Here is a 27,865-nt window from a genome sequence, read left to right as displayed (position 1 = left end):
GGGAGGCTAATGTCTGTATTGCCAAACTATCTCTTGATTCTTTTGATACGGAGCTTAGAACTCTTCCTTCTTGGTGTTGGGCAGATGTGCCTAATGCTTTATTTTGACAGAGGATATGCACTCAGCATCTGAGCATCCCATAAATACTCCTGAGAGGAGCACAATTAGGATACAGTGTGGTGCTGGGAGATTGAGCGTTGGTTGAGTCTAAGTGATGTTTCCGACTGGGGCTGGAAACATGCTTTATGTGATTGTATTCTGATCATTGAGGTCTCTCTTTATAGGGCATCTTTTATGACCAAGACTGTCCAGTACCAAAATGAGCTACATAAATTCCTAATCTGGGATACAGCTGGACAAGAACGAGTAAGTCACTCTTTAATTTACTCTGTTTCTCTGAGGCCCAAATGAAAGTTCCAACTAAACTGTCAGCATCCCTGTCATCTCACGTTACTCACTTCTCTTCTGTGCACCGGAGACGCATTTATTTCCATTTGCGCAGGCCAGCCTTTGCCTTTGCCTTTTCAATTAGAGCCACAGAGTCCACCGATGGAGAAACTGATAATGGGCACTAAAGGCATTTTTATGCCTTATAGTGTCTTAAAGTAAATGCTGACCAACAGGCCTGATAAAATCCCCCTCAGAGCACTGTGTATAATTTGGGGCTCCCTCCTCTGGTAAGGATATATAAAGCAATTAGTGATAGAAAGGGTGAGTTAAGCACAACTCATTTATCGCTGCCTTTTAAAAGCTAAAGAGGGAACTTTACAGCATATAAAGTGTGAGATTTAAGTGAAAAGGATAAGCTAACATGGTGCCTTGCAGTAGATACTTAATAAATGCCTGATGACAAAATTGGCCACAGTGGATATCTACTTAAGGAAAAGCCTGAACCAGAAGTGGGGCCTGGACATAGCAGCACGGGGTCTAATGGAATTTGGGGAAGCCCACCCAAATCAGAAATGGCCGGGAAGGGAGGGCTGGGGCAGACACTTCCGCCGCCTCCCCTTTCCTCTAGGTACTAAGACACATCTGCTGCCTCCCTTTTCCTCTAGGTACTAAGACACATCTGCTGTCTCCCCTTTCCTCTGGGTACTAAGACACATATGCCTCCTCCCCTTTCCTCTAGGTACTAAGACACCTTCTGCCGCCTCCCCTTTCCTCTGGGTACTAAGACACATCTGCCGCCTCCCCTTTCCTCTAGGTACTAAGACACATCTGCTGCCTCCCCTTTCCTCTGGGTACTAAGACATATCTGCCGCCTCCCCTTTCCTCTAGGTACTAAGACATATCTGCCTCCTTCCCTTTCCTCTGGGTACTAAGACACATCTGCCGCCTCCCCTTTCCTCTAGGTACTAAGACACATCTGCTGCCTCCCCTTTCCTCTGGGTACTAAGACACATCTGCCGCCTCCCCTTTCCTCTAGGTACTAAGACACTTCCGCCTCCTCCCCTTTCCTCTAGGTGCTAAGACACATCTGCTGCCTCCTCCCTTTTCCTCTAGGTACTAAGACACATCTGCTGTCTCCCCTTTCCTCTGGGTACTAAGACACATATGCCTCCTCCCCTTTCCTCTGGGTACTAAGACACCTTCCGCCGCCTCCCCTTTCCTCTGGGTACTAAGACACATCTGCTGCCTCCCCTTTCCTCTAGGTACTAAGACACATCTGCCTCCTCCCCTTTCCTCTGGGTACTAAGACACCTTCTGCCGCCTCCCCTTTCCTCTGGGTACTAAGACACATCTGCTGCCTCCCCTTTCCTCTAGGTACTAAGACACATATGCCTCCTCCCCTTTCCTCTGGGTACTAAGACACCTTCTGCCGCCTCCCCTTTCCTCTGGGTACTAAGACACATCTGCCGCCTCCCCTTTCCTCTAGGTACTAAGACACATCTGCCTCCTCCCCTTTCCTCTGGGTACTAAGACACATCTGCTGCCTCCCCTTTCTTCTAGGTACTAAGACATATCTGCCTCCTTCCCTTTCCTCTAGGTACTAAGACACATCTGCCGCCTCCCCTTTCCTCTAGGTACTAAGACACATCTGCTGCCTCCCCTTTCCTCTGGGTACTAAGACACATCTGCCGCCTCCCCTTTCCTCTAGGTACTAAGACACTTCCGCCTCCTCCCCTTTCCTCTAGGTACTAAGACACATCTGCTGCCTCCTCCCTTTTCCTCTAGGTACTAAGACACATCTGCTGTCTCCCCTTTCCTCTGGGTACTAAGACACATCTGCCTCCTCCCCTTTCCTCTGGGTACTAAGACACCTTCCGCCGCCTCCCCTTTCCTCTGGGTACTAAGACACATCTGCTGCCTCCCCTTTCCTCTAGGTACTAAGACACATCTGCCTCCTCCCCTTTCCTCTGGGTACTAAGACACATCTGCTGCCTCCCCTTTCTTCTAGGTACTAAGACACATCCATGCCTCCTCCCCTTTCCTCTAGGTACTAAGACACATCTGCTGCCTCCTCCCCTTTCCTCTAGGTACTAAGACACATCTGCTGCCTCCTCCCCTTTCCTCTAGGTACTAAGACACATCTGCTGCCTCCTCCCCTTTCCTCTAGGTACTAAGACACATCTGCTGCCTCCTCCCCTTTCCTCTAGGTACTAAGACACATCTGCTGCCTCCTCCCCTTTCCTCTAGGTACTAAGACACATCTGCCTCCTCCCCTTTCCTCTGGGTACTAAGACACATCTGCTGCCCCCTCCCCTTTCCTCTAGGTACTAAGACACATCTGCCTCCTCCCCTTTCCTCTGGGTACTAAGACACATCTGCCTCCTCCCCTTTCCTCTAGGTACTAAGACACATCTGCCTCCTCCCCTTTCCTGTGGGTACTAAGACACATATGCCTCCTCCCCTTTCCTCTGGGCACTAAGACATCTGCTGCCTCCCTTTCCTCTGGGTACTAAGACACATATGCCTCCTCCCCTTTCCTCTGGGTGCTAAGACATATCTGCCTCCTCCCCTTTCCTCTAGGTACTAAGACACATCTGCCTCCTCCCCTTTCCTCTAGGTACTAAGACACATCTGCCTCCTCCCCTTTCCTCTGGGTGCTAAGACATATCTGCCTCCTCCCCTTTCCTGTAGGTACTAAGACACATCTGCCTCCTCCCCTTTCCTCTAGGTACTAAGACACATCTGCTGCCTCCCCTTTCCTCTAGGTACTGAGACACATCTGCTGCCCCGCCTTTCCTCTAGGTAGTAAGACACATCTGCCTCCTCCCCTTTCCTGTGGGTACTAAGACACATCTGCCTCCTCCCCTTTCCTCTGGGCACTAAGACATATCTGCTGCCTCCCCTTTCCTCTAGGTACTAAGACACATCTGCCTCCTCCCCTTTTCTGTGGGTACTAAGACACATCTGCCTCCTCCCCTTTCCTCTGGGCACTAAGACACATCTGCTGCCTCCCCTTTCCTCTGGGTACTAAGTCCAATTTCCCTTCCAAGGTGTCTCTGGCAGCCACCCCATTATTCAGCTGCCGTTTAATTTAGTTTTCAAACAGTACGATCCAAACAGCACATCTGATAGATGCACGGTACTATCTTAAGCTCTTAAAAGTGTACCAGAAGTAATCAGGAAAAATAGTCTGTCATCACAGCCTTATCTAAGACGCCATAGATAGTGTGTGTAGTATGAAATCTGACAAGAATCATCACAGACAAATGGAGGAAAACAAAACAAGCCATTACTGTTGTCCTAGACATAGACTCCATGCATTTGTACAGACTTAACGTCTTAAGTTTGCTCTGTTTGGTTTCTTCTGTTTTTAACACTGGATGTTGTTCCTCTGTCCCATTACTCATCTGAGATACTTCTGCTTCCCGTCTTCTACTCCCCATTCCTTCTCCTTTGCTCCATCTAGAATGGAGCATTTAGAACAGCTGGACCTTTGCTAACCATCCCTCTTCTGTCCTTCAGAAGTGTGTTGCTTACCAGAATCCTCCTGAATATGTCTGTAGAGACAGCCCTGGGTTCTTTCCCTCTTAGCCACAAATCCATGTGGCCCTTCCTACTAGTAGTATATGTACCCTCCACTAAATCCCAAATTTCAATTACCCCTCACATATATTTGATGATACAGCAAAGCCCTCATCATAAAGAATCATGCTATAATACAGATTCCATTATGCTTTGAATCAGAGCCTGTCCTGGTATACGCAGTGATGTATAACATCTCTTTTTTTCTGAAACACACAAAAAAATGACACAAGGGTGTTTGCCTCTTTCCCTTTCTGCCAGCATGGTAGCAGAAGTCTGTGAAGTTTTATATTTAGCTGGTTTTCCTGCCTCTTGCTTGTCCACTTCTAATTGGTTCTGCAACAGGAGTAGTTGCTCTGAGATGCAAAGCGGCCTCCAGCCTGCCTGATGCACTATCACGCAGCCCAGAGCTGCACAGGAGATGCTCATGGGGCCAGGCCACAGGCCAAGGGTGCTGACCAGGAGGCCCTGCACGGAGAAGGCAGGAGAGGAGCACCACCTGATGAGCACTCACTCCAGCCAGTTGTTACTGGGCATGAGCACCTGTCCAGGGTGGCCAAAGTGCAGTGCTAAGGAAAGCCACACACCTGACAGCTACCCAAAAATTGTTCGAAATGCTGGGAGGATCACACAAGACACGTCTTGTAAGCCTGCCTGGGTCAGGGACTGCCTGTTTATCCTGGCAGTGCATTGAAGGTCCAGAATGTGCCATCCACAGCCATTTTCACCTCCTCCCACCAATCTGTCCTCTAGCACAAACTGTGTGCAGTTCTCCAGCATGCCATAGTTTCACACCCTCATGCCCTTCCACAACTCTATTCAGCCTTCAGAACCCACCTCTGATGTCACCTAAAGGGGGCTTTCCTGCTATCCCTGCTCTCGGATAAAAAACCACTTCGCCACACTGCTGTGTTGTTCAGACCCACATCTGGAGGTCTCCCTGGGTTCCTCCCTCGCCCTCAGCGCTGGACACCTGCTCCATCCGGATGTCCTGACAGCTCCATTCTCTAAATGTATCACACTTGGGTTCACTTCTCCGTCTCCGCTGCCAGCGCCCTGCTCTCAGCCACCTTGGCCATTCACTGAGTACTTTAGGCTTTTCGTGGGTCCCCTGCTTTCCCTCTGTCCATTACATGTCCTCATAGGACCCAGAGGAATCTTCTGGAAACAAAAATCAGCCTGTGTTATCAGCCTGCTTAATATCCTACAGCGACTTCCCGCTGCACCTCTTATAACAGCCACACTCCGAACAGAGACCTCTCAAGCCCCACGTGACTTGCCCAGGCCTCCCTCTGGGCTCCTCTCTTCTCAGGGCCTCTAGCACTCCTTGGCCTTATGCCTCTGGATACACTGTTCCTTCTCACCAAAGCTCTCTGTTCCCTCCACGGGAGCCCAGCTGGCTCCTTTCCCGTCTTTTAGTCTCAGGTTAAATGTGACACACTCAGAGTTTTCTCTAAACCCCCTGCATCTAAGCAGGGCCCCAACTTTGTTCTTCATTACTGCCCTTACTTGTTTTCCTCAGAACGTGCATTAAAAATTGTCCTTAGGGCCGGGCGCGGTGGCTCAAGCCTGTAATCCCAGCACTTTGGGAGGCCGAGACGGGCAGATCACGAGGTCAGGAGATCGAGACCATCCTGGCTAACCCGGTGAAACCCCGTCTCTACTAAAAAATACAAAAAAACTAGCCGGGCGAAGTGGCGGGCGCCTGTAGTCCCAGCTACTGGGGAGGCTGAGGCAGGAGAATGGCGTAAACCCGGGAGGCGGAGCTTGCAGTGAGCCAAGATCTGGCCACTGCACTCCAGCCTGGGCGACAGAGCGAGACTCCGTCTCAAAAAAAAAAAAAAAAAAAAAAATTGTTCTTAGATACCTGTCTACCTACCTTCATTGACAGAATCTCCCATCAGACTGGAACTCCAAGAGCTGGGACCACAGTGTCTTGTTCACTGCTGTACTCCCAGGGTCTAGCATGGTGCCTGACCTAGAGCTGATGTTCAGATATTGGTTGGTTGGATGAATCAGCACATAAACTCTTTGGAGTATTCTTTTGTATCCTGAAGTCTTTGATTGCACTCATCCATGGGATTGTCACCTATTTCCTTACCTGTCTGCCTTTCATTAGACTGTAAGCTCCTTGAGGGCAAGGACTGCCTTCATGTCTCTGCTCTCAGCCCCTGGCACATGGTATTGATGCCCATAGGTTTATGTCTACTGATTGCCAGCCCTACTTAGACACAGATAAGGACAGCTCCTCTACCTACTCTTACCATGTGAGTAGTGCATGACTCAAATTATAAATTTCTGGCGTTGTGTGTTTATTATTCTTTGTAGTTAGGAGATTTATTATAGAACCAGAATTGTCATAAAATGAAAACCCTTTTGATGAACTGACTATTCAAACACCCTCCCCAACCTCCCCGTTTGACATCTCGTACTGCACATAGTTTTGGCAGATGAGTTGTCTTTCTAATGGTCCAGCTACATTGGATTGCAAAGTGATTTCATTAAGTCAATGAAAGTGATTTTGGAGAATTTCTCAAATGTCCTGTGAAGCCCTTGACGGTAGGGATCTTGTTAACTGAAATGAAGAAGGATACTGCTCAGGATGATGATATGAGTGCTTCAGAAGATAATGGTTTGTGTATCAAAGGGTTAACAGGGGCCTAGGGAAAATTGATGAAGCCTTCAAATATTTTTGTAAAAATTTGTCATTTTTATGATAAGACTATGAAAGTCAAACATGAAATGAAGGATATCGTATTGTGCTAGCATGTAGTTTTATCAGAAGACTCTTAGCCAAGTTATCAATCAAGTTCGACTCGGTGTTCATCCAGAAAATTAGCTCCTGGCTGCAATAATAAACCTAAGGTTTTTCAAATACTAGATAAAATTAAACTTGATTTTACGATTTTGAATTTATCTTCTCAAGATAGAGCCTTTGTGAGACCATTTTGTCCCTATTGTTTGCTATCTTGAATGAATGCATTTGAAGTCACCCTTTGTCCACCAATTATCCTTCAGTAACAAAGACTCCTGCAGTAGTATTGAGACAGACACAACACATACATTAAGCAGCATCATAAAGACACCATACATGTAGTAAGAACATGTCAAATGCTTGCCATCTGTATGTGATTGTATAAAAGAAAGTTTCTTGACCAGGCATAGTGGCTCACGCCTGTAATCCCAGCATTTTGGGAGGCCAAGGCAGGTGGATCACCTGAGGTCAGGAATTCAAGACCAGCCTGGCCAACATGGTGAAACCACATCTCTACTAAAAGTACAAAAATTAGCCAGGCATGGTGGTGCACACCTGTGGTCCCAGCTACTCGGAAGGCTGAGGCAGGAGAATCACTTGATCCCGGGAGGCAGAGGTTACATTGAGCCGAGATCGCACCATTGCACTCCAGCCTGGGCCACAGAGTGAGACTCCATCTCAAAAAAAAAAAAAAAGCTTCTTAACCGGAGTCTAATAGACATTGCATCCAGTCTTTAAAGATTTACATTCCTACATCTTAATGTGATTTCTCCCAATGACTGTTTTTACAGAGATGGGAACACTAGGAAGACTCAGACTTATTTATTGTCACGGTAGTCATGTAAGGAATTGTTCTCCTGTTTAAAATCAGGAACAAGTATAGTGGCTTAGTATCGTCTAGAGTTGGGGCAGACAGTCCCAGAGACCAGAGTCTGCAGTGCATCATCCCCACTGGCCAGTGCTCAGTTACCATCCACTTGAAGAGCAGCAAGACCTGACTCTGTGAGTAGAAGCAAACCCAAAAGTGATCCCATTATTAGAATTTGCAGACAGAATTTACACATATGTTTCTGGGCCAAATCCAACCTGCCACCAGTTTTTGTAAATAAAGCTTTCATGGAATATAGCCAGGCTTGTTTGTTTATTATCTATGGCGGGGATGTCCAGTCTTTTGGCTTCCCTGGGCTACATTGGAAGAGTTGTCTTAGGCCGCATATAAAAAACGCTAACGATAGCTGATGAGCTTTAAAAAAAGAAAATCACAAAAACAGCTGAGTGTTTTAAGAAAGTTTATGGATTTGTGTTGGGCCACATTCACAGCTGTCCTGGGCCACATAACAGGCCGCAGGTTAGACAAGCTTGATCTATGGCTACCTTCACTCTACAATAATAGAGTTGAGTAGTTGCAGCAGAGATGATGTGACACATAAAGCCAGAATATTTACTACCTGGTCTTTACCAGAAAAAGTTTGCCGTCACCTGATTGAGAGCCGAGTTTGCAGCAGAGATGTGCTGACGTCTTTTGAGTCTCTTACATGCCTCCACCTTCTTTCTTTGCATCAGAAGGACATCAAAGTTTCCATGTCAGTAATAGCAGAGTGGCTTGCCCTGCCACAGATAACAAGTATGTATAAACTCTGGACAAAACATTTAAAAAACAACCGTTTGAAGGCACTGCAGAGCAACCAAATGCAGTCAGGGACTACAAAGGGGAGCTTTCTTGTGTAAGATGCACATTTTTACAGCTTTTCCCCAGTGGGCACTTCCCAGTTCGTGTGGCACAGGGTAGCTAGGACTTAAGCAGAAAGCTTGTGTTGAGTGCAGAGTTTCGGACTGCTAGAGCAGCCAGAAAAAGAGGAGGCGAATCGCAGAAAAGAGGGATTCAACAAGGAGGGACCCCGTAAAATCTGTTTATAAATTTCCCTGAAGTTTTTTTGACCCCCAAATTGTGAATTCGCAAGAGAGTATAAAATGCAACAGAAACCAGTAGATGGAAAGGGTGACAAGACAGCAGAGATTTCAGCTGCTCCTCGTTACAGCAGGGCTAGACTTCAGAGTTTCAATCCAATCCTGCTGTGTTACAGGGGATCACTAAACACCTTGGGCATTCCAGTGAAACTTCAGAAGGGCCATGCCTTGGGAGTAGAAACGGTATCCTAGGACTAAGGGCAAATCCAAAAACCCAAATAGACTCACCCTCACAACGTGTAAAACCAATCTCAGGATGAGTCACCAGTAACTTAATACTCTGCAGAGAAGATTTTAAAAAACCAAGCATCTACGGTGCATCATCCACACTGTCCGGTGTACAGTCAGTGCTACTACACATATGAAGAAACAGGAAGGTGTGACCCAGTGAGCAGAAGCAAACCCTAAAGTGACCCTTTTCTTGGAATTTGCAGACACAGAATTTAAAGCACATATTTTATATATGTTCAGAGATTTAAAGAAAAGTAGGCCAGGCACAGTGGCTCATGCCTGTAATCCCAGCACTTTGGGAGGCCACGACAGTCATATTGTTTGAGTCGAGGAGTTCCAAACCAGCCTGGACAACATGGCGAAAGCCCATCTCTTAAGGGGAGAAAAAAAAGGAAAAGGAGTGTTAATGACTTAACTGCAAATGGGCAGTCTCACACAGAATGGAAACTAATGAAGAATCACATGGAAATGCTAAAACTGAAAGCTGCAATATCTAAGATGAAAAATTCACTGGAGGGTGATAGAACAAATTAATCAGAAGAATAGAAAAAAAGTAGAAAAATATAGACAGAGTCTCAGTATCATAGGGACAAATTCAAACAGCCTAACATATGTGTAACTGGAGAACCAGGAGGAGCAAAGAGAGAGATAGGAACAGAAAAAAAAGATTTCAGGAAATAATGGCTGAAAATTTCCCGAATTTGGTGAAACATATCAACTTACAAATTCAAGAAGTTCAACAAATCTCTAAGTACAAAGAAAACCATATCCAAGTAAGTCGTAGTCAAACTGCTGAAAAGCAAAGGTAAAGAGAAAATCTTGAATGGAGCCAGAAGTAAAAGACACGTAAACAGGAGAACAACAATATGACTGACTTTACACAGTAAAGTCAATATGGCTGACTTTACACATGAACACTGGAGACCAGAAGCCAGAGGAATAGGATCGTTAAACTGCAGAAAGCAAAAACCTATCAATTTGCCAGACTTCATTTTCAAATCTAAAGTCAAAGTAAGAACATTTTTAGAAAAACAAAAACAGAAATCAACAGCAGCCGTCCCAGAAAGTTTTTCACACTAAAGGAAAATGACAGTGCGTGGTAATTCAGATCCATAGGAAGAAATAGTAACCACTAGAAATGGCAAATAGAAACGTCTGTTTTTTCTTCTTAAATTACTCAAAAATTAACTGACTAATTCAAAAATTATGACACTGGATTGTATAGTTTATAGCATATGTAGATTTAGATTATTTGACAGTGGTAGTACAAAGAATGGTAAGGTAACAGAAATTAGACTTTTGCAAGTCTCTGATATTTTACATAAAGTGCTACATTTTAAACTCTAAGTAGACTGTAGAAAAACGTGCAGTAGTCCAGACACAGTGGCTCACACCTGTAATCCCAGCACTTTGAAAGGCCAAGACAGGTAGATTTGAGGCCAGGAGTTCAAGACCAGCCTGTCCAACATGGCAAAACCCCATATCTACTAAAAATACAAAAGTTAGCCGGGCATGGTGGCACTTACCTGTAGTCCCAGCTACTTGGGAGACTGAGGCACAAGAATTGCCTGAACCCGGAAGGCAGAGGTTGCAGTGAGCCAAGATCACACTACTGCACTCCAGCTTGGGTGACAGAGCAAGACTGTCTCAAAAAAAAAATAAAAATGTGCGGTATATATTATAGTTACAAAAGCAACGACTTAAATAATACAAGCAAGTACAGTTCAAAAGTCAATAGAGAAGTTAATATACTAAAATTGAGCACTAAGAAAGATTCAAGCAATGCAAAAGAGGAAAAGAAAGGAGGAGCAGGAATTTTTTAAAAAATGGAACAGATACAGGCCAGGCACAGTGGCTTACGCCTGTAATCCCAGCACTTTGGGAGGCCGAGGCGGGTGGATCACCTGAGGTCAGGAGTTCAAGACAAGCCTGACCAACATGGAGAAACCACGTCTCTACTAAAAAAAAAAAAAAAAAAAATTAGCTGGACAGAGTGGCGCATGCCTGTAATCTCAGCTACTTGGGAGGCTGGGGCAGGAGAATCGCTTGAACCTGGGAGGCAGAGGCTGCAGTGAGCTGAGATCACACCATTGCACTCCAGCCTGGGCAACAAGAGTGAAAATCCGTCTCAAAAAAAAAAAAGAAAAGAAAAGAAAAAAAAAGAAATGGAACAGATATAAAACAAAATGGTAGACCTAAATCCAAATATCTTAGTAAATACATTAAATGTAAAGGAGCTGAACCGCTGAACCTTCCACTTAAAAGGCAAAGGTTGTCAAAAATCAGGACCCAACTATGTGCTGCTTATAAGAGGACTACTATAAATATAAAAACAAAGTTAGAAAATTATAGAATGCAAAAGGATATAGTATGCAAATAAAAAACAAAAGAAACCCATGTGGTTATATAATACCAGTAAAATGGACATGAAAACAAAGTGGAAGAAGGACATGGTGAGAAGAATATTGAGGAACTTTCTGTGTTGATAGAACTGTTTGACATCTTAGTGGATGGTACTCACACAGATATATACATTTGTCAGTTTATCAGATTTCTGTTAAGATCTTTGCTTTTCTCTGTATGAGTTTTACCTTACGAATTTGAAGGAAGAAAGAAAACACAACCCTGTAAAGAACATTGCCAATATAAGTACATCAAAAATGAAAGCAAACACCATAACCTTTATTCCATCTGTGCACTTCTGTCTCATTTTCTTTTATTCTCTTATGCTGTTGAAGTCAACCCAACACTTTATCTCTTTTTTACTCAGTAGTATAGTTTTCTTTTCTGTGGTGCTTTCTTGCTTATAACCTTTATTTTTGTTTTCTCTCTAAAACTTAATGTCTCCTTTATTGGAAGTTAGTAGGCTTTCACCTCAGAGGCAGGGGTTTCTCTCACAAAGACTGGTAACAGTTTCTGTGTATGGACAGCGAGGTCTGACACTTAGTTTGACAGCTCCCCACACTCATGCAGTTCTTACTCATTTGTTCACCAATTTTTGATAATCTATAGCGTGTCAGATGCTAGGCCCTGAGATAAAATGGCGTGCCCAGCAGACATGCTGACATCCCTCATGGAGCTTACAGTCACAACTTCACTTTCTTTGGTAAAACTCAAATTAATACAAAACTTTAAAAGCCAAAAGGTCAAACTCATTGGATAGGGAGTTCCAGAATCCATAGTTGTGTATGTGGTTTATGTATGTGCACCAAATGCTCCCCTGTGATCATTCCTGCCTGTGTTCAGGGGTAAACCGCCATTAACAACAGGATGCAAATACAGTGTCATCAGATCATAAGTAGGGGTCAGGCTTCAGAGTCAGGGTGTAAGACGAAAATGAAGTATAGGCAAAATTCTTGTCATTAAACATTAGCATCATATTCTTAGTGGGTGAGATGCTCACACAGGACGTGTGCCCAAGAACCGAGGTTGACTGGGGAAAGAACTTCACAGCCTCCATCTCACACTTATCGAGAGAAATATCTCACTGAATCACCCCTGTTGTTCAAATGGTTGTTCCTCTCCCTTCTCTTTCCTCCCTGTTGTGTGTCACGGGGTGTGGAGGCCAGGGTGACGAGTGGGAAGAAGCTGTGTGTATACAGGGTTAAATTCATGTAAATGAAATTAGATCTGTAGCCAGCATTTGGGAATTGCTACATGCATGGAGATATCAAAAAAGCAAGTCTCAAACTCATCCAAGTAGTGAATGTAAATGTGTACTCATTTCTGAAGGACAATCAGTGTTCAGATTACAGGGTTTTCTTTATGACATCCAAATGCAGCCACTTCTCTGGAGAGCTATTTATAGCATTATTTTTGTCTCCGTGATAGTTATGGAAGCCAAAGTTTAAAGGACTGTTGAACAGATGAATTTGGGAATTATAACACTGAGTTCAATTAAAAAGCCTTTTGAGCGGAAACAATTGTTTATAGCGCCATATTTAATTCCTATAAAACTGTATTCTAAACTATCTTCTGAGAGACATTTCAGTGTTACGTTAAAAGTTTTTGCCTTTGGTAATTACTGGTTCATTTGCTTTAAAGCAGCATGTCATTTTCTTTGGCTTAAGAGAAAGATTACTTTTTGTGCAGGGATAATGGGCTTGTAAGTCTAGTGTAAAACGTATTTAACCAATTCTCCCAATTTTCTTTATTTTCCCTCCTCTGCAGTTTCGTGCCTTAGCACCAATGTACTATCGAGGGTCGGCTGCAGCTATAATTGTTTATGATATCACAAAAGAAGTAAGACTATATAGCTTTCTTTAGATTGTTTTGAAAACTCTCTTTTGGTTGGTTAGATCTCCAGTTGCTCTCCTTTTTTTGTGTAACAGGAGACATTTTCAACATTAAAGAATTGGGTGAAAGAGCTTCGACAGCATGGCCCACCTAATATTGTAGTTGCCATTGCAGGAAATAAGTGTGATCTTATCGATGTAAGGTAAGTGATTAGAGCGAGAGATTACAATACCTATTATGTCTTCCTTTTCTTAATGAGCAATATCCAGAATAAGAATCTTGCTTTTATTTTATCTCTGACATTGAAAAATTCCTTTTGGTTGTGTGGTTGGAGTCCTAAAGTTTCAAACTGAAATTAAGATTTCAGGCATTTGGAGCTAATTATATTATATGTATAGACAGGTGTGCAATTTACAGAAATACTGGTTGCTTTGCACCCGACATTATCTGAGATCAGAGCAGCCCCCAGGCTCCCATGACTTAGAATACTTGAATGCAGAAAGCACATTTATTGGCAGTTTCTCTGGGCCACTTCCATCATTCCCAAAGCAAGGGCTTTTTAAAAATTGTGGCTGGAGAAGAAAACCCTGCCATCCCTAATCATTCCATTAGCTACATTACTAGTAGTACTGAGTTTTGTTTCATTTTGTTTGTTTACCCATGGATGTGGTGTAGTCAGGAAGACCGTGTCTCAGGGCCCAGCCAACAGCCATTTAGGACATCCTTTGTCCTCATAAATCTGGTTAACTACTGGGTAGGTGGGGGTACAACTAAGATCTTTGTGGGTAGAATTTCTGATACGTAGTTGTTGCCTTTCAGAGAAGTCATGGAGAGAGATGCAAAGGACTACGCCGACTCTATTCATGCAATTTTTGTAGAGACCAGCGCAAAAAACGCGATAAACATAAATGAACTCTTTATAGAAATTAGTGAGTATCTCTGTGCCTTATCCATTTCCTCTGTAAAAGCAACTTAACACAGAATGATCTTCCTAGTTAGAATTCCTATCTTACTTAGAGCAGTCTAGTCTCTGATACTGTGATCAGTGAAACGAGATTGGAGAAGGTAAGAGTAATGGCCGGTTTTCATATCATGTTATAGTTGCTGAAGAGCTGTTGCCCTTCTGGAAAGAATGTTGCTACTGAATAAATAATGCACAGGGTGTTGAGGTCATGAAAGCAGTCCCATTTCTTTCTCTGTTTAAATATGTTTCCGTTAGTCGTCCAAGGTCATTGAAAATGAACAAAATGAATAAAGGAAAATGAAATGCAGGTATACTTGCACTGTAAGAAAACCCTCAAAAATAATACTAGGCAAGTGAAAGGTAAGACCTGTTTTCCCTCTTTCCCTTCCCTTTCCAGAAGTGTTAATATGATGGTACTAGACGGGAGAGGGGCTGCTGCATGCCTTTGGGATCCTCTACAGATTGTATCTATGTTTATTCATTTCATTCAAATTCATCAAAATATTTATTGGGAGCTGTTCCAGGCTCAGGGGAAATAGCCATGAAGAAGATAGACGCAGCCCCTGCTCTCCTGGAGTGCACATTCTACAGAGGGAAACAGACAGTGAACACCAAATAAATAGGATCATTTCAGATCTTAATAACTGATACGAAGAAAATAATTTAGGATGAAGTGAAGGAATGTCTGCAAGCAATCAGGGAAGGCCTCTCTAAGGAGATGCTATCAGAGCTGAGATCCAAGGGAGCAGGCCCTGCAGAGGTGTGGGGAGTCACATGAACGGAACATGTCAGACTTCCAGGTGGAGAAAAGCAGAAAGCCATGAGAGCAGGGTGGATGTAGCGTTACGATCCACCATGTGGTTGAGAGCCAAGGGGACTGAAGCAGAGTGGGTCCTTTGCCATTGGGTCAAGAAGGGGCATGCACTCCAGAGCCCACCACGGCCAGGCAAGGATGACCCATGAGCAGAGCAGGCCCAGGTGAAGCCCTGGGAACCCCACTAAGGCCAGGCCCAGCTCCATCAACTGGGGCCACACTGGAATGTGGGTCCCTGGTTACTAAGGTTGTTTTCACATTTTTTTTTACGTGTCCCATTGTTTAGATCTGGCCAATCATTTAAGTATTTTCAGAGTCCTTTGCAGGCCTGAGGAGCCCATCTGCTGCCAGATATGGCCAGTGAACTACTTACTGCACCCTCTAGGCCAGCCCCTTCATTTCAGTGTTAAAAAGTCATGATGTGGCCGGGCACGGTGGCTCAAGCCTGTAATCCCAGCACTTTGGGAGGCCGAGACGGGCGGATCACGAGATCAGGAGATCGAGACCATCCTGGCTAACATGGTGAAACCCCGTCTCTACTAAAAAAATACAAAAAAACTAGCCAGGCGAGGTGGCGGGGGCCTGTAGTCCCAGCTACTCAGGAGGCTGAGGCAGGAGAATGGCGTGAACCCAGGAGGCGGAGCTTGCAGTGAGCTGAGATCCGGCCACTGCACTCCAGCCTGGGCGACAGAGCAAGACTCCATCTCAAAAAAAAAAAAAAAAAAGTCATGATGTGCCTGCGCATGGTGGTTGTCACCTATAATCCCAGCTTTTCCAGAGGCTGAGGCAGGTGGATCACTTGAGGTCAGGAGTTTAAGACCACCCTGGGCAACAGTATAACTCTCTGTCTTAAAAAATAATAAAATAAAAATACTAGGGCATTCTGGCATGCACCTTTAGTCCCAGCCACTTGGGAAGCCGAGGTGGGAGGATGGCTTGAGCCCAGGAATTTGAGGCTGCAATAAGCCATTGTTTGTACCACTGCACTCCAGCTTAGGTGACAGAGCAAAACCCTCTCTCTTAAAAAAACAAAAATCATGTTTATTGTTGTCCTAGATGTAAACAGCAGGTACCCAGATGAATTTTTGAAAGGCAACATAAAGCCAGTTGGGAATTTTTCAGAGTTCAAGTTAAAATATCTTAAGTGTGTGGTGTCATGAGTATGTTAAAATTACCGCTATCTTTTTGTGTTCTTTACTTTAGTGGTATTAAAAACAGGAAGGTAGGCCAGACATGGTGGCTCACACCTGTAATCCCAGCACTTTGGGAAGCCATCGTGGGTGGATTACCTGAGGTTAGGAGTTCGAGACCAGCCTGGCCAACATGGTGAAACCCCATCTCTACTAAAAATACAAAATTAGCTAGGCATGGTGGTGCATGTCTGTAATCCCAGCTACTTGGGAGGCTGTGGCAGGAGAATCGCTTGAACCTGGCGGGTGGAGATTGCAGTGAGTCAAGATCTCTCTATTGCACTCCAGCCTGGGCAACAAAAGCAAGACTCCGTCTCCAAAAAAAAAAAAAAAAAAAACAAAGGAAGGTAGTAGTAAACCAACAATGAAATTCTTATATGAAAACTAGTATATACAGATTCATTTTAACTGTGAAAAATAAAACATATATGTTCACAAAGATTAGAAAAATTGAGAGACATGTACATAGACTTTATTGTCCACTGGTTTAGTAATACTGCATGAGCACAGTGTCTGGCACACTGACTTTGTATTGAAGTGTGGTAGACACAGAAATGTGCACATATCAGAAGTACAAGGCTCAGTGAATTTTCACAAACTGCATATACTCCAGTGCTTGGCACTCTGGTTGGGACATGGCCATTCCTACACCCAAGGGTAACCATCCTGATACTAATTCTCAAATTGGTTTATCTGGTTTTGTTTTACATATATTTTGTACTTTATATTTTTAAAAACATACTCTGTTTCCTCTTGTGTGTCTGGCTTCTTTCATTCTGCATTACATTTTTAGACCATCCATGTCATTGCCTCTAGCTGTGAATGATCCATTCTCATGACTGGTTTGTGCATGTCAGTGTCAGGGTCCAAGTTGTGGGGGTAAGGGGGCAGTGAAGAATACCCACAATATAATTATCCATTCTGCTGTTGATAGACATGTGGGTAGCTGTTTCCAATTTAGAGTTATTACAAACAGTACTGCTCTAAACATTCTGATCATATTCTTTGGTGAACATATGTTAGGTGTATTTATACCCACAAGAAAAATTGCTGGTCATTGAATATGCATGCATTCAGTACAGCTTTACCGCCAACCAGTTTTCAAAGTGGTAGTTGTACTAGTTGACACCCATACCAGTAGTGTATGAGAAGTCTGGTCACTTTCTGTCTCTGGTGGGTAGGCAGTGATCTCTATTTTCATGACAGTTAATGAAGTTGAGCACATTTCCGAATATTGATTTACATTTGTCATATCTACATGTCCTCCTTTGTGAAGGGCCTGTTAAGTCTTTTGCTTGTTTTCCTGTTGGGTTACCTGCCTTCTTCTTAATGTTTTATAGTTCTTTATTTTGGAGATGAGTCACTTATTGACTATGTATATTGGAAATATCTTCTACTATATGGCTTGCCTTTTTTTTTAGTCAACTCCTTCAATGGATTGAAGTTTTTAATCTTCATATAATCTAATTGATCCTTGTTTTCCTTTATGTTTAGCTGCTTTCAGTTTTTTGGTTGCTGTTTTAGAAATCATTACCTATTCCCAGCTCATGAAAATATTCTCCTCTTCTTTCTTTTAAAAATATTATTTGTTCAACAATTTTTTGATGTCATACTTCACAGATGTCTCTTAGATACCAGCTATATTTCAATATCCATTTATTGAGAATAATGACAAGAAGCTTGGGTAAAACTTTTAAACAAATTTGTAGTATATTCACAGTAGGGTCTAGTCATTTGAAAAGTAGTTACAAGACACTGGGAGATACTTTCTCAATATGGAAACCATGCTGTGTACTCCCCACACAGATCTGCAGACAGCTCAAAGTGGTGGAGGCTCAAGGCTTGACAGAACCTGAAAGTCAGTGGAGAGGCCATCTTAGCCTTGTTAATGTCAAAAAAAAGTGCATGTCCATTTATTCCATGTTTATAAAATACTTCTGTGTCGGGTATTGTGCTGATAAGGTACTGGAAACATAAAGATGGACAAATAGGATCTCTTCCCTAGAAGAGCTTAGGATCTAATGCGAGGGAGGTAGTCATGTAAACAGATATGAGGTATGTGTTATAACCTGTTTCTGGTGTCCTGATTGATTGTAGTGTCTGAGATGTTAGAGAGTAAGGAAGTGGGAGAGTGTCAGGAAAGCCTTTGTACAAGAAGCAGCCCTTGAGTTATCAGCCAGTTAGGTAGATAGGTGATTTAAGGATTCTCTCGAAATTGACATTATGCTTCACGGAGCAGTGAAGTGAAACCTGTTCATTCTCATGCATTGTTGATAGGAGAATGTAGTGGCACAGCCTCTTCAGAGAGTAATTTGGCAGCATCTGTCAAAATTTAAATTGCACATTCCTCCTGCATTTATGCTAGATAGACACTGGAATACAATGTATGTGTCAGACAAATACCCAAGAGTAGAATACCATGACCTAGCTCTTCCACTCCTGGCATTAATCCTACGCATATACTCGTAAGTTCACAAAGATGCTTCTTGCATCTTTGTTAATAACATCAAAATGTTGGAAACAAACTAAATATCCATCAATAGAGAAATGGTTAAATGAATGGTGGAACATCTGCAAATGCAATATTGTAGAGCTGTTAAAAAGAAGGCAGCAGGCCAGGCACAGTGGCTCACACCAGTAATCCCAGCACTTTGGGAGGCTAAGGCAGGCAGATTGCTTGAGGTCAGGAGTTCGAGACCAGCCTGGCCAACATGGCGAAACCCGTCTCTACTAAAAATATAAAAATTAGCCGGGCATGGTGGTACATGCTTGTAGTCCCAGCTACTCGGGAGGCTGAGGTGGGAGAATCGCTTGAACCTAGGAAGCTTAGGCTGCAGTGAGCCGGATTATGCCACTACACTCCAGCCTAGGTGACAGAGCAGATAAACCTGTCTCAAAAAAAAAAGTAGGCAGCTCTTTCTCCATGTACTATGATGCCACAGTCCCCAGGATGTGTTGAGTAAAAGTATCATGGTGGAGAATGGTGCCTATGGTTTGCTTTATTTCTTGCCCCATTTGGCCTTGGAAAGGGGAGATGGGTAGGGATGTAGGTGTGCCTGAGTGTTTGTGCATATATGTCTCTGGAAGTGTGTTCGAGAAATGGGCCACAGTGGTGGCCTTGTCATGAGACAGAGGGACAGCCATGTTCTGATTGAACTTTTTAAAAATAAATCGTATGTATTACCTACTCAAAACAAAATGTTTTTAATGTGTGGCTTTTTTTAATCAAAAAGCTTTTATTAAGTGCTGTGTGATATCCTTATTTGGATCCTGGGGCAGAAACAGGACCTGCGGAAAAACTGATGCTATCTGAAAAAAGTCTGGAGTCAATAGTGATGTGGCAATGTTGAACTCTTCATTTTGACAAATGTCCCATGATAATATGTCAGCACTGGGGGAAACTGGGTGGGAGGTACACAGGAGCTCTATCATCTTTGCAACTTTTGTATAAATCTAAAATTATTTGAGTATAAAAAGTTTATTAAACTTTTTTTTTTTTAAACTTCAGTGAAACCTGTCAAATTGCATCTGCAAAATTGTTGTGTCTAAGAAAGTTAAAGCTCACTCCCTTCCCTCTTCTCATCTTGGTTTAGGTCGAAGAATTCCATCCACTGACGCCAACCCGCCATCTGGCGGTAAGGGCTTCAAACTCCGAAGACAGCCTTCAGAGCCAAAGCGGAGCTGCTGCTGACCGAACCTCAGCCTCTCAGACTTGATGATGAAGTAGGTGGTCCTGAAAGTTAACAGGAGGACTGGGGTCCCGCCACCAGTTTTCATCTAGCCAGGCTTGAGTCTTCTCCGTACAAAAGGATTCACGGAAATTGACCAGTTCTGCTCTCCAAAGACTGCAGCAATGATATTGTAGTCTGTGAACTTCTATTATGTAAAGAATCTCTAGTGTACAAAGGGACTACATCGTTGGCTTTTGACTTTGCTGAAAAGGAACATATAACTTTATGGATGGTAGGATTAAGTTGTTGAGTAGTTTTGTAATCAAGATTTTATGTAACATTTGTAAAGGGAAAATTAGCACTTTCGTGGTTCTTAAGGGAAAAAAAGACCTTGTGGAGATTATAATTTCCTTGGTTTCTGTTACCACTGTTAGAGGGAGTTGTATCGTTTAAAATGTAGTAGGATAGTTTAAGTGGAGGGAGGACAATGATTATCTGAAGCTAAAATGGGTTATTTATAGGACTGATGGAAATGATTTCATTTCTGCCATCTCTAAAGCACTTTTCATTGAACATGTTAGCCTAGGATACGTACAGTAAATTAACAATGATAGCAGCAGATGCCTAGCTCACCCTGGGTTTGCTTCTGACCTTGTCATGGTGTGTGCCACCAAACACGTTATTGGCACCTTTTTAAATAAGCTCTCATGATCAAGATGGTGATGGTAGAGAAGCTGCCCAGAATAAATTGAATTACATATGTTCTGAACTGACTAGCAATGGTTTAAAAAGAAAGAAGAGAGGAAGTGAAGAAGGTGGTGTAAATGCTGTCAATTATTTTTTAACCCAAGTATTTTGGTGGGGAAAAGCAAGTGTCTGTTGCTTAGCATATGTAAAGTTGTAGTCTATATTTATGAGGCCATTGCTTAAAGATTATAAATTATGTAAATACATTAATAAATTCTAAGTTTCATTTGACATTCCATTGAATCTTGCACCCAGTCTTGCGTATGCCTGCCCAGTTTTCAGCCTGTTAACGGGAGACTCAGGCACATTGGTATTGTATAAAGGTATACAGTCTTTAAAGGTTACAGTCTGCCTTCCCTTCTACCCACCCGCCTTCCACCAGATCCCATGTGGAAATCGTAATAAAGACATATGCCACTTTGACAAACCTGACTAGTCCTTACTAGCCTGAGGGTCAAAGACGAAGCTCCAACCCTAGTCATTTACCTGGTCTTGGTGATAAGTTTCTTGTAGCTTGTACAGCATCCTCAGACCAACTGAGGAGCTTTCCTTGTTCACAATGTAGCTTATCTTTTTGTTTCCTTTATTTTTGCCTGCCTCTGTTAGTGGTTAACACTCTTTTCCCTCAGGGAGCCTAATGAGGTTTTTAATATAATCTAAAAATAAAGCATTGAAGTGAAGTTGGTGAAAATTTGTTCCTGGTCTAATTTGGCACCCTTCCAACCTGAGTATTGTAGGGGAAGGAAATTTACAAGATTTAATAGGAAATGAAACAGCTTGAATTTCAAACTAAATTGTATTTTCAGAGCTATCCTTAAACTGAACAGCTGAAACTTTAAAAAATAATTGTTATTATTTTGTGCCCCCCACTTAATATGGATAGATTTTAATGGGAAAATTATAATTCAGATTAAGTAAAAAACAATTGCCTTTTCCCTGTTGTATATCTTAAGAATTTGGAATTTTTTTTTATCTTCTGAAATCATAGAGAAAGAATGTCGTTAGTAAAAATTCTAACTTCGTTTTGTTTAAAAGACACATGGATGCTCCATTCCCCTAGGATTTTGCTTCCTCCCCAGTGCTAAATTAGCAAGCTCCTAGAGAAGCCATGTGATTCGCAGGGCCAGGCGCTTCACACCTGAAAGTAGTTTGACTTTCTTCTGTATACATCCAGATGGATCCCAGGCATCTGGGCACCGCCCTAGTATGTCTGTAGAATTCCCACTGCTGGGCCTCTATCTCCATGACAACAAAATAAAAACAGGTTCCTTGACGCATTACCGAAGAGGCAAAGCATGTGCGACCCTTTCTGTCTTATTTTACCAAAAGATGGTGCAAATCTATGACCTTTTTTCCACCAAACCCAGCAGTAGCTATTGGTGATTGTATGGTATCTCGGTGCATGGAAAAAGGCAAGGTCTTCTGAGCTCATCTTAACTGGTGAGGCATCTGGATGTCTCTGATATTACTGTGATGTTTTACTGTACCAAGCCCAATGTGGGTCCATCTCATCAGCCCTTTGCTGATTTCATGATTTCTCACACTCCCTCCCATATGTAGGGTGTGATTCTGTTTTATTGTAGCCACATGTTTTATTAACAGAATGAGTGATATGAAGCTTGTACTTAATGCATTTTTCAGGCCTCTTCCCTCATTTTCGTCAGTCTGTCTAGGAAGTTGACTCAGCACTGTTTCTCATGTAATATCCTTTTAATGCTTAGCAACAACAATAACAAAAAATTGCTGTCTCAGATCCATAATCCATACTCTGTGAAAGCAGGAAAAGAATGTTTTTACTTATTTCATTTGCTTCTAAAATGCAAAGATGAATATTAAAGTCAGAAGCAGTGTTTTATTTTGAACACATTTTGGATTATTAACCTGACTAAGCAATGATCTAATACACATTTCATATTTTCTTTATAATAATTTATTATAGAGAAGAGGCTAGATTTCAAAGGAATTGAGACATATGCCCATCTATAAACATTTTTTGGTTTTCTTACGATACGGGGCCATTTTTTAAAACTCTCAGGACTGAACAGAAGAGAAAAATTATTAATTAGCTGCTACTATATGTTGAATCCTTTCAGAGAAATTGAAATAAGCTCTTTGCAGGTGTCCAATCCTAGAAACCAATGGTTTCCAGAACTCTCCTTTCATACGAGTGTTTTTCTGATTCTATGATAACTAATTAACTATCATCTGGTGATTAAAAGAACATAAAGTAAGATTATGATTAAGCGTCCGTCACCTGCTTGTCAGCCTCAGTCAGGATAAGTTGTACACGAAGCAGCTGAAAGATTGAGTTCTTTTCAAAGTAACTTATTTTCTTGTGACCGTTTATGACGTTGTTTGAAGTGCCTGTTTCCCATTATGCACACACTTTCTGGATGTCTGAAAGGATCAGGACTTTTCTGTTAGAGGCTTGCCTCCTCTCTGTGGGCTGGTGTCCTTCTTGAAGTTATCAATTCCTCTTATTCTTAAATATCTAAAGGGAAAGGAAACCACCTTTAATTTCAGAACTTCTCTTTAAGTCTTGTATATATTTCTTTTCTGTTCTCAAGGAGGAAAATTGGTCTAGGAGGCCTTCCAAATTAAACTCTGGGAAATATAGTAATGAAAATATCCTTTAGCTAACTTTCCTGTAACTGTCAAAACAAAATGTCAGTATTTGTAGGGCACTGTGTTAAAATAAGCGGTTTAGATTCCAATGACACTGCACTCATTGGCATGTCAGCCTCTAGCTCGGAATGGCATTTGCTCATGGTTACAGGCATCTTTTAGATTCTAAGAGTGAGTTACAGAATTCTTTTTGGTACTTTCACTTATTCTTTCAGAATACATCAAGGACGTGATTCATGGGCCCTTAAGAGTATAAGATATAGTTGCACAGTATGTTGCTTAAGTAGCAGATGAGCCCCCCTAAACATCCATATGTCTCTGCAGGAACCTGTGTAAGTATTGTGAAAACCCTTATCTTCCAGGGAAAAATTACTGGAAATTCCTTAACTGAGCTATACTCGGTACTCGCTCTAGAACATTTGGGAAATGACAGCGCACAAACTCAGGCTGGCTCTCCTCTCTAACCTCACTGGGCTGTAAATATTCCTTCTAACTCTGTAATGAAAGTTAAATGACAATGACAAACTAGATAGCGAACCTGTAAAAGTCATTATTTACATTTGTTTTAAAGGGACAATTTTACCGTTTGACTTCAAGAGAGTTTCTACCTCTTAACAGTTAATATTTTTTAAAGGAAGAAATGGAATGTACCTTCAGGGGTCAAGCTGTTAACTATATACCTGCCTCCAGTTAGCTTGGTTTATCAAAAGGATTTTTAAATGATTCAAGATGATGTTTAGGATATTTGTTTTAACTCCTGCTATGCTATGATTTTAAAAAATAGTCTAAGAAACAAATTCATCCATGAGATAAACATTATATTTTATAGTTTTAGGAAAAAGGGGTGGGGGTGGAATTTAGCCTAGAACTTAAAGAAACAACCTCTGCCAATTTCTCTTGACAGCGGAGTTGCTTGTCTTGACTTCTAATAATGGAAATCCAGGCAATTTGATTATCCGGTTTGCAAGAAACTTTAATGGAATTCTGGGGCATTTGTCCTGTTTTATGTGCAAATGAAAGTCTAAAAAATATTAGGATATTACATTTTTCAGGAGCCTCCATTTTTTCAGTCTAAGAGAACAATAAGTGAGAGACCGATTGTGATGAAGTTTCATTAGACATAATGTGGAAAGTGAATAAATAGAACCAAGAATCTTCATATTTCTGTCTTTCAGGATTCTCTTAGCATATAGGAAAATGATTTACTTTCCAAATCTAGAAGGACTTCCAGTAGCATAGCTCAAGTTTAATTTGATGGTCTGTACCATCAGAAATAACTAATATCTGTTTTCTTTCCTTTTAGAGTATAATCAATTATTGACAGGCCAGAATATTTTTGGCTTCAAAACAAAAGGATTCATAAGCTTAAAAAAAAAAAGAATTCCCAAACCTTCCGTCTATTCCTTTTATTACATTGAACATTTTACATAGTAAGAGTAAGATGTATCATTAGTAGATGGTGAAATTAAAACCATGGTGTCTAACAGATTTAACAAAAAATGTTTAATTTACTACAAGTTCATTTTCAGATCTGTATGGTGCCCAGTGCTCCACAAAATGCATAATTGCAACAACAAAATTATTTTCATGAACAAGAATTCAAGTGCCAAAGTCCTATCAGCCAATTAAAAGCCATAAGACAGGAACAATTTTTTTTGTTTTGTTTTGTTTTTGTTTTCTTTTTTTAGATGGAGGCTCACTCTGTCGCCCAGGCTGGTGTGCAGTGGCGCAATCTCAGCTGACTGCAACCTATGTCTCCTGGGTTCAAGCAATTCTCCTGCCCCAGCCTCCTGAGTAGCTGGTATTACAGGCGTGCACCACCACACCCAGCTAATTTTTGTATTTTTAGTAGAGACAGGGTTTCACCATGTTGGCCAGGCTGGTCTCAAACTCCTGACCTCAGGTGATCCACTTGCCTCTGCTTCCCAATGTTCTGGGATTACAGACATGAGCCACCACGCCCAACCAGTAATGATTTTTTTAAAGGGCTTTTCTTAATTGACAGTTTTAAGTTGTAGACGTTAATAATCTAACAAACAAAACATGCCAGTTTTACTGATTCCACTTTTTGCTGGATTGAGGAACTTTTCATTATTTAGGGAAACTTTTGAATGCAGTACTGTGGAAGAAATCATCCTTAAAATAGCATTTCACACAAAGGGCCAATAATTTTTACTTAGAACTGAAATTGTCAAGGAAACCCCCGCAGCATCTAACGTCATATTGTAGAATAACTGGGCATACCTCTTCCTCTAGGCCAGTTCAGAGACCAATGGCTGCCCACGTAGAGTGGGGCCCACTGGCGTGAGCAGTCCCTGTGCCCATGCCCATGGTGGTGCTTGACTTTGCTTTGGGGCTTAATCCTAGTATCATTTGGTCATTAATCTTTAATTAAGTTTATACTTGAATAATCAGTTTTACTCCTGAAAAATTTTGAAGCCAGCACTTGAATTTGTTTATTATTCACTTACTTTGTATATGAACTTACGACATTAGAGTTTGTGAAACTATCTTAACGTGGCTCATGCATGTGATGTTAGAGGGACTGGTTAGTTCATTACAGGGCGAATTATCAGCAGCTGGCTAGTCAGAGCAACTGATGGGTGGCTTTTGTGTGTGTGTGTGTGTGTGTGACACGGAGTCTCACTCTGTCACCCAGGCTGGGGTGCAGTGGCGCGATCTCGGCTCACTACAACCTCCGCCTCCCGGGTTCAAGCAATTCTTCTGCCTCAGCCTCCTGAACAGCTAGGATTACAGGCACTTGCCACCACGCCTGGCTAATATTTTTTGTATTTTTAGTAGAGACAGGGTTCCACCATGTTGGTCAGACTAGTCTGGAACTCCTGACCTCATGATCCGCCTGCGTCGGCCTCCCAAAATGCTGGGATTACAGGCATGAGTGGTGGCTCCATTTTTAAACCATTTGTTATCCTGTGTAGACAGAGCTTTATTGCCCTGGAAAAGATTTTTTTTTTTTTTAACTCCCATGCAGTTCAGTCTTTCCATCATTTCACTTTGTGAGTCACTCACATAATTGTCAATCATTCCTCTGACCTTTTTAAGAATTTACATCTTACCATCTCTGATTGAAGCAGCCTTCTCGCTTTATTTCCTTTATGTTCATTTTCCTGTGGGCTCTCCCTTAGAGACACACGGCCCCAGCCACCTCCTCCTCATATGTAATATGCCTTCCCCTGCGGCCTTCCGTGGCCACAGCAACAGGGGCTGCTCAACCACTCCAGCTGGGCTTTTTTAATAAGCACTGTCAGAAATGCACAGGCCCGGGGTGGGGGATGTACAGAAGTTGATTCGTGGGCACAGAAATACAGTTAGATAGAAGGAATAGTTGGAGCATTCGATATTACAGTAGGGAGACTGCATCTAACAATAGTTGATTGTATACTTGAAAATAGCTAGAAGAATCAGAATATTCCCAGAACAAAGAAAAGATAAGTGAGGTGAAGGAAATCCCAGTTACCCTCATTCAGTCCATTACACATTCCATACAGGTCTCAAAATATCCCAGGAACCTCAAAGACATGTACAACTCTTAGTTTAACATTTTTGAAAGAAAAGAAAACCGGCCAGAGCATTAAAACAAAATAAGAAACACAAAGACCAGTGTTAGGTGAAGAACTCCAGTGCTTCCGAAAGAGAATAGCAGCACTCCCTTACCCTGGGAACACAGCCAGTGGACAAAATGGCTTTTGGTTTTTTTGTTTTGTTTTACCATTGGTAATAAGATAGTTAACATAAGTCGTCAGAACTTCGCTGAATTTGTAATAAAGCATTTGTTAAGCGTGTAGAAGTCCAAATTAAAAGTCTTGAAGAAAAACAGCTATAGCAATGAGCCTAGACATTTTTCAAAAAAAAAAAAAAAAAAAAAAAAAAGCTAAGCCGTCCTACCAGCAGTCTCCTGCTCCTAAGAATGTCATGCCTTTTCAAGACCTGATGCAAGGAATAAGATATTTGTGCCTTTTTATAATAGCATCTATTATGAAAGTAAAATTGAGTTGCTTACAGTTTGGCCGCTTTGTAGCACTATATTCTAAACAGCCCAAATTTATGGTCTTGGCCGTACTGCATGACACATGGCCTGGTTACCTGTAATGGAATGCTGCAGTGGTGGTTTGCCAAGCTTCTGTGGATGTCTGAAGACTTTATTTTTGCAGTCTTAACCTTGGGCTGGACCTAAGTGTATATAAACCATATGATGTCTGTATTGTTTATAGATACTGACAAAAGAAAACTAGACCTTTTGTTTTTTGTTGTAAGATTTTTGTTTTCATACCTATGCTCATAGTAGATAGTTTGCAAATGAAAGTTGATTTGCCATACTTTTAAATAATATTGTTTTAGCTTGAATATTCTATAATACACTTTTATAGAGTATAACATGCTAAATCACTGTTTTGTTGTAAGAAAGGTGTAAACATTTTGTTAATAAAATGCTATGTTTACAAATACATATATATTTGCCTCCCAAATGGTTTCTCTTTGTGATATTACTCATGATATGTTCTTCTTAGCCAAATATTCTGAAGTCGTTTTTAAATGACCTTTGCATACTGAAGTACCAGAATTTTGACAGCTGTAGTGTCTGGTGAGCAGCAAGTTATTTGTGCCAAGGTATCTGAAGCTTCCCAGCTTCCCATATCTTTATCTTATACAACTCCTCCCTCTCCTTGCTCT

At 41.9% G+C, this 27,865-nt stretch overlaps 1 protein-coding gene across 1 annotated transcript in view; it reads left to right on the top strand.

The window, feature by feature from the left end:
• RAB22A (RAB22A, member RAS oncogene family) overlaps positions 1-27,639 on the top strand; it is a 61,143-nt gene extending 33,504 nt beyond the window's left edge. Inside the window, exons 3-7 of the mRNA XM_010365129.2 lie at positions 285-366; positions 13,097-13,168; positions 13,258-13,364; positions 13,982-14,091; positions 19,724-27,639. Of these exons, the coding sequence (XP_010363431.1) occupies positions 285-366; positions 13,097-13,168; positions 13,258-13,364; positions 13,982-14,091; positions 19,724-19,821 (469 nt within the window). The 3' untranslated portion in view covers positions 19,822-27,639. The remainder of the gene's footprint in view (positions 1-284; positions 367-13,096; positions 13,169-13,257; positions 13,365-13,981; positions 14,092-19,723) is intronic.
• The last annotated feature ends 226 nt before the right edge of the window (positions 27,640-27,865 follow it).

This window comes from Rhinopithecus roxellana, chromosome 13 (genome assembly GCF_007565055.1).
Source record: "Rhinopithecus roxellana isolate Shanxi Qingling chromosome 13, ASM756505v1, whole genome shotgun sequence".
NCBI lineage: Eukaryota > Metazoa > Chordata > Mammalia > Primates > Cercopithecidae > Rhinopithecus > Rhinopithecus roxellana.
This window is presented reverse-complemented; position numbering and strand designations above follow the sequence as displayed.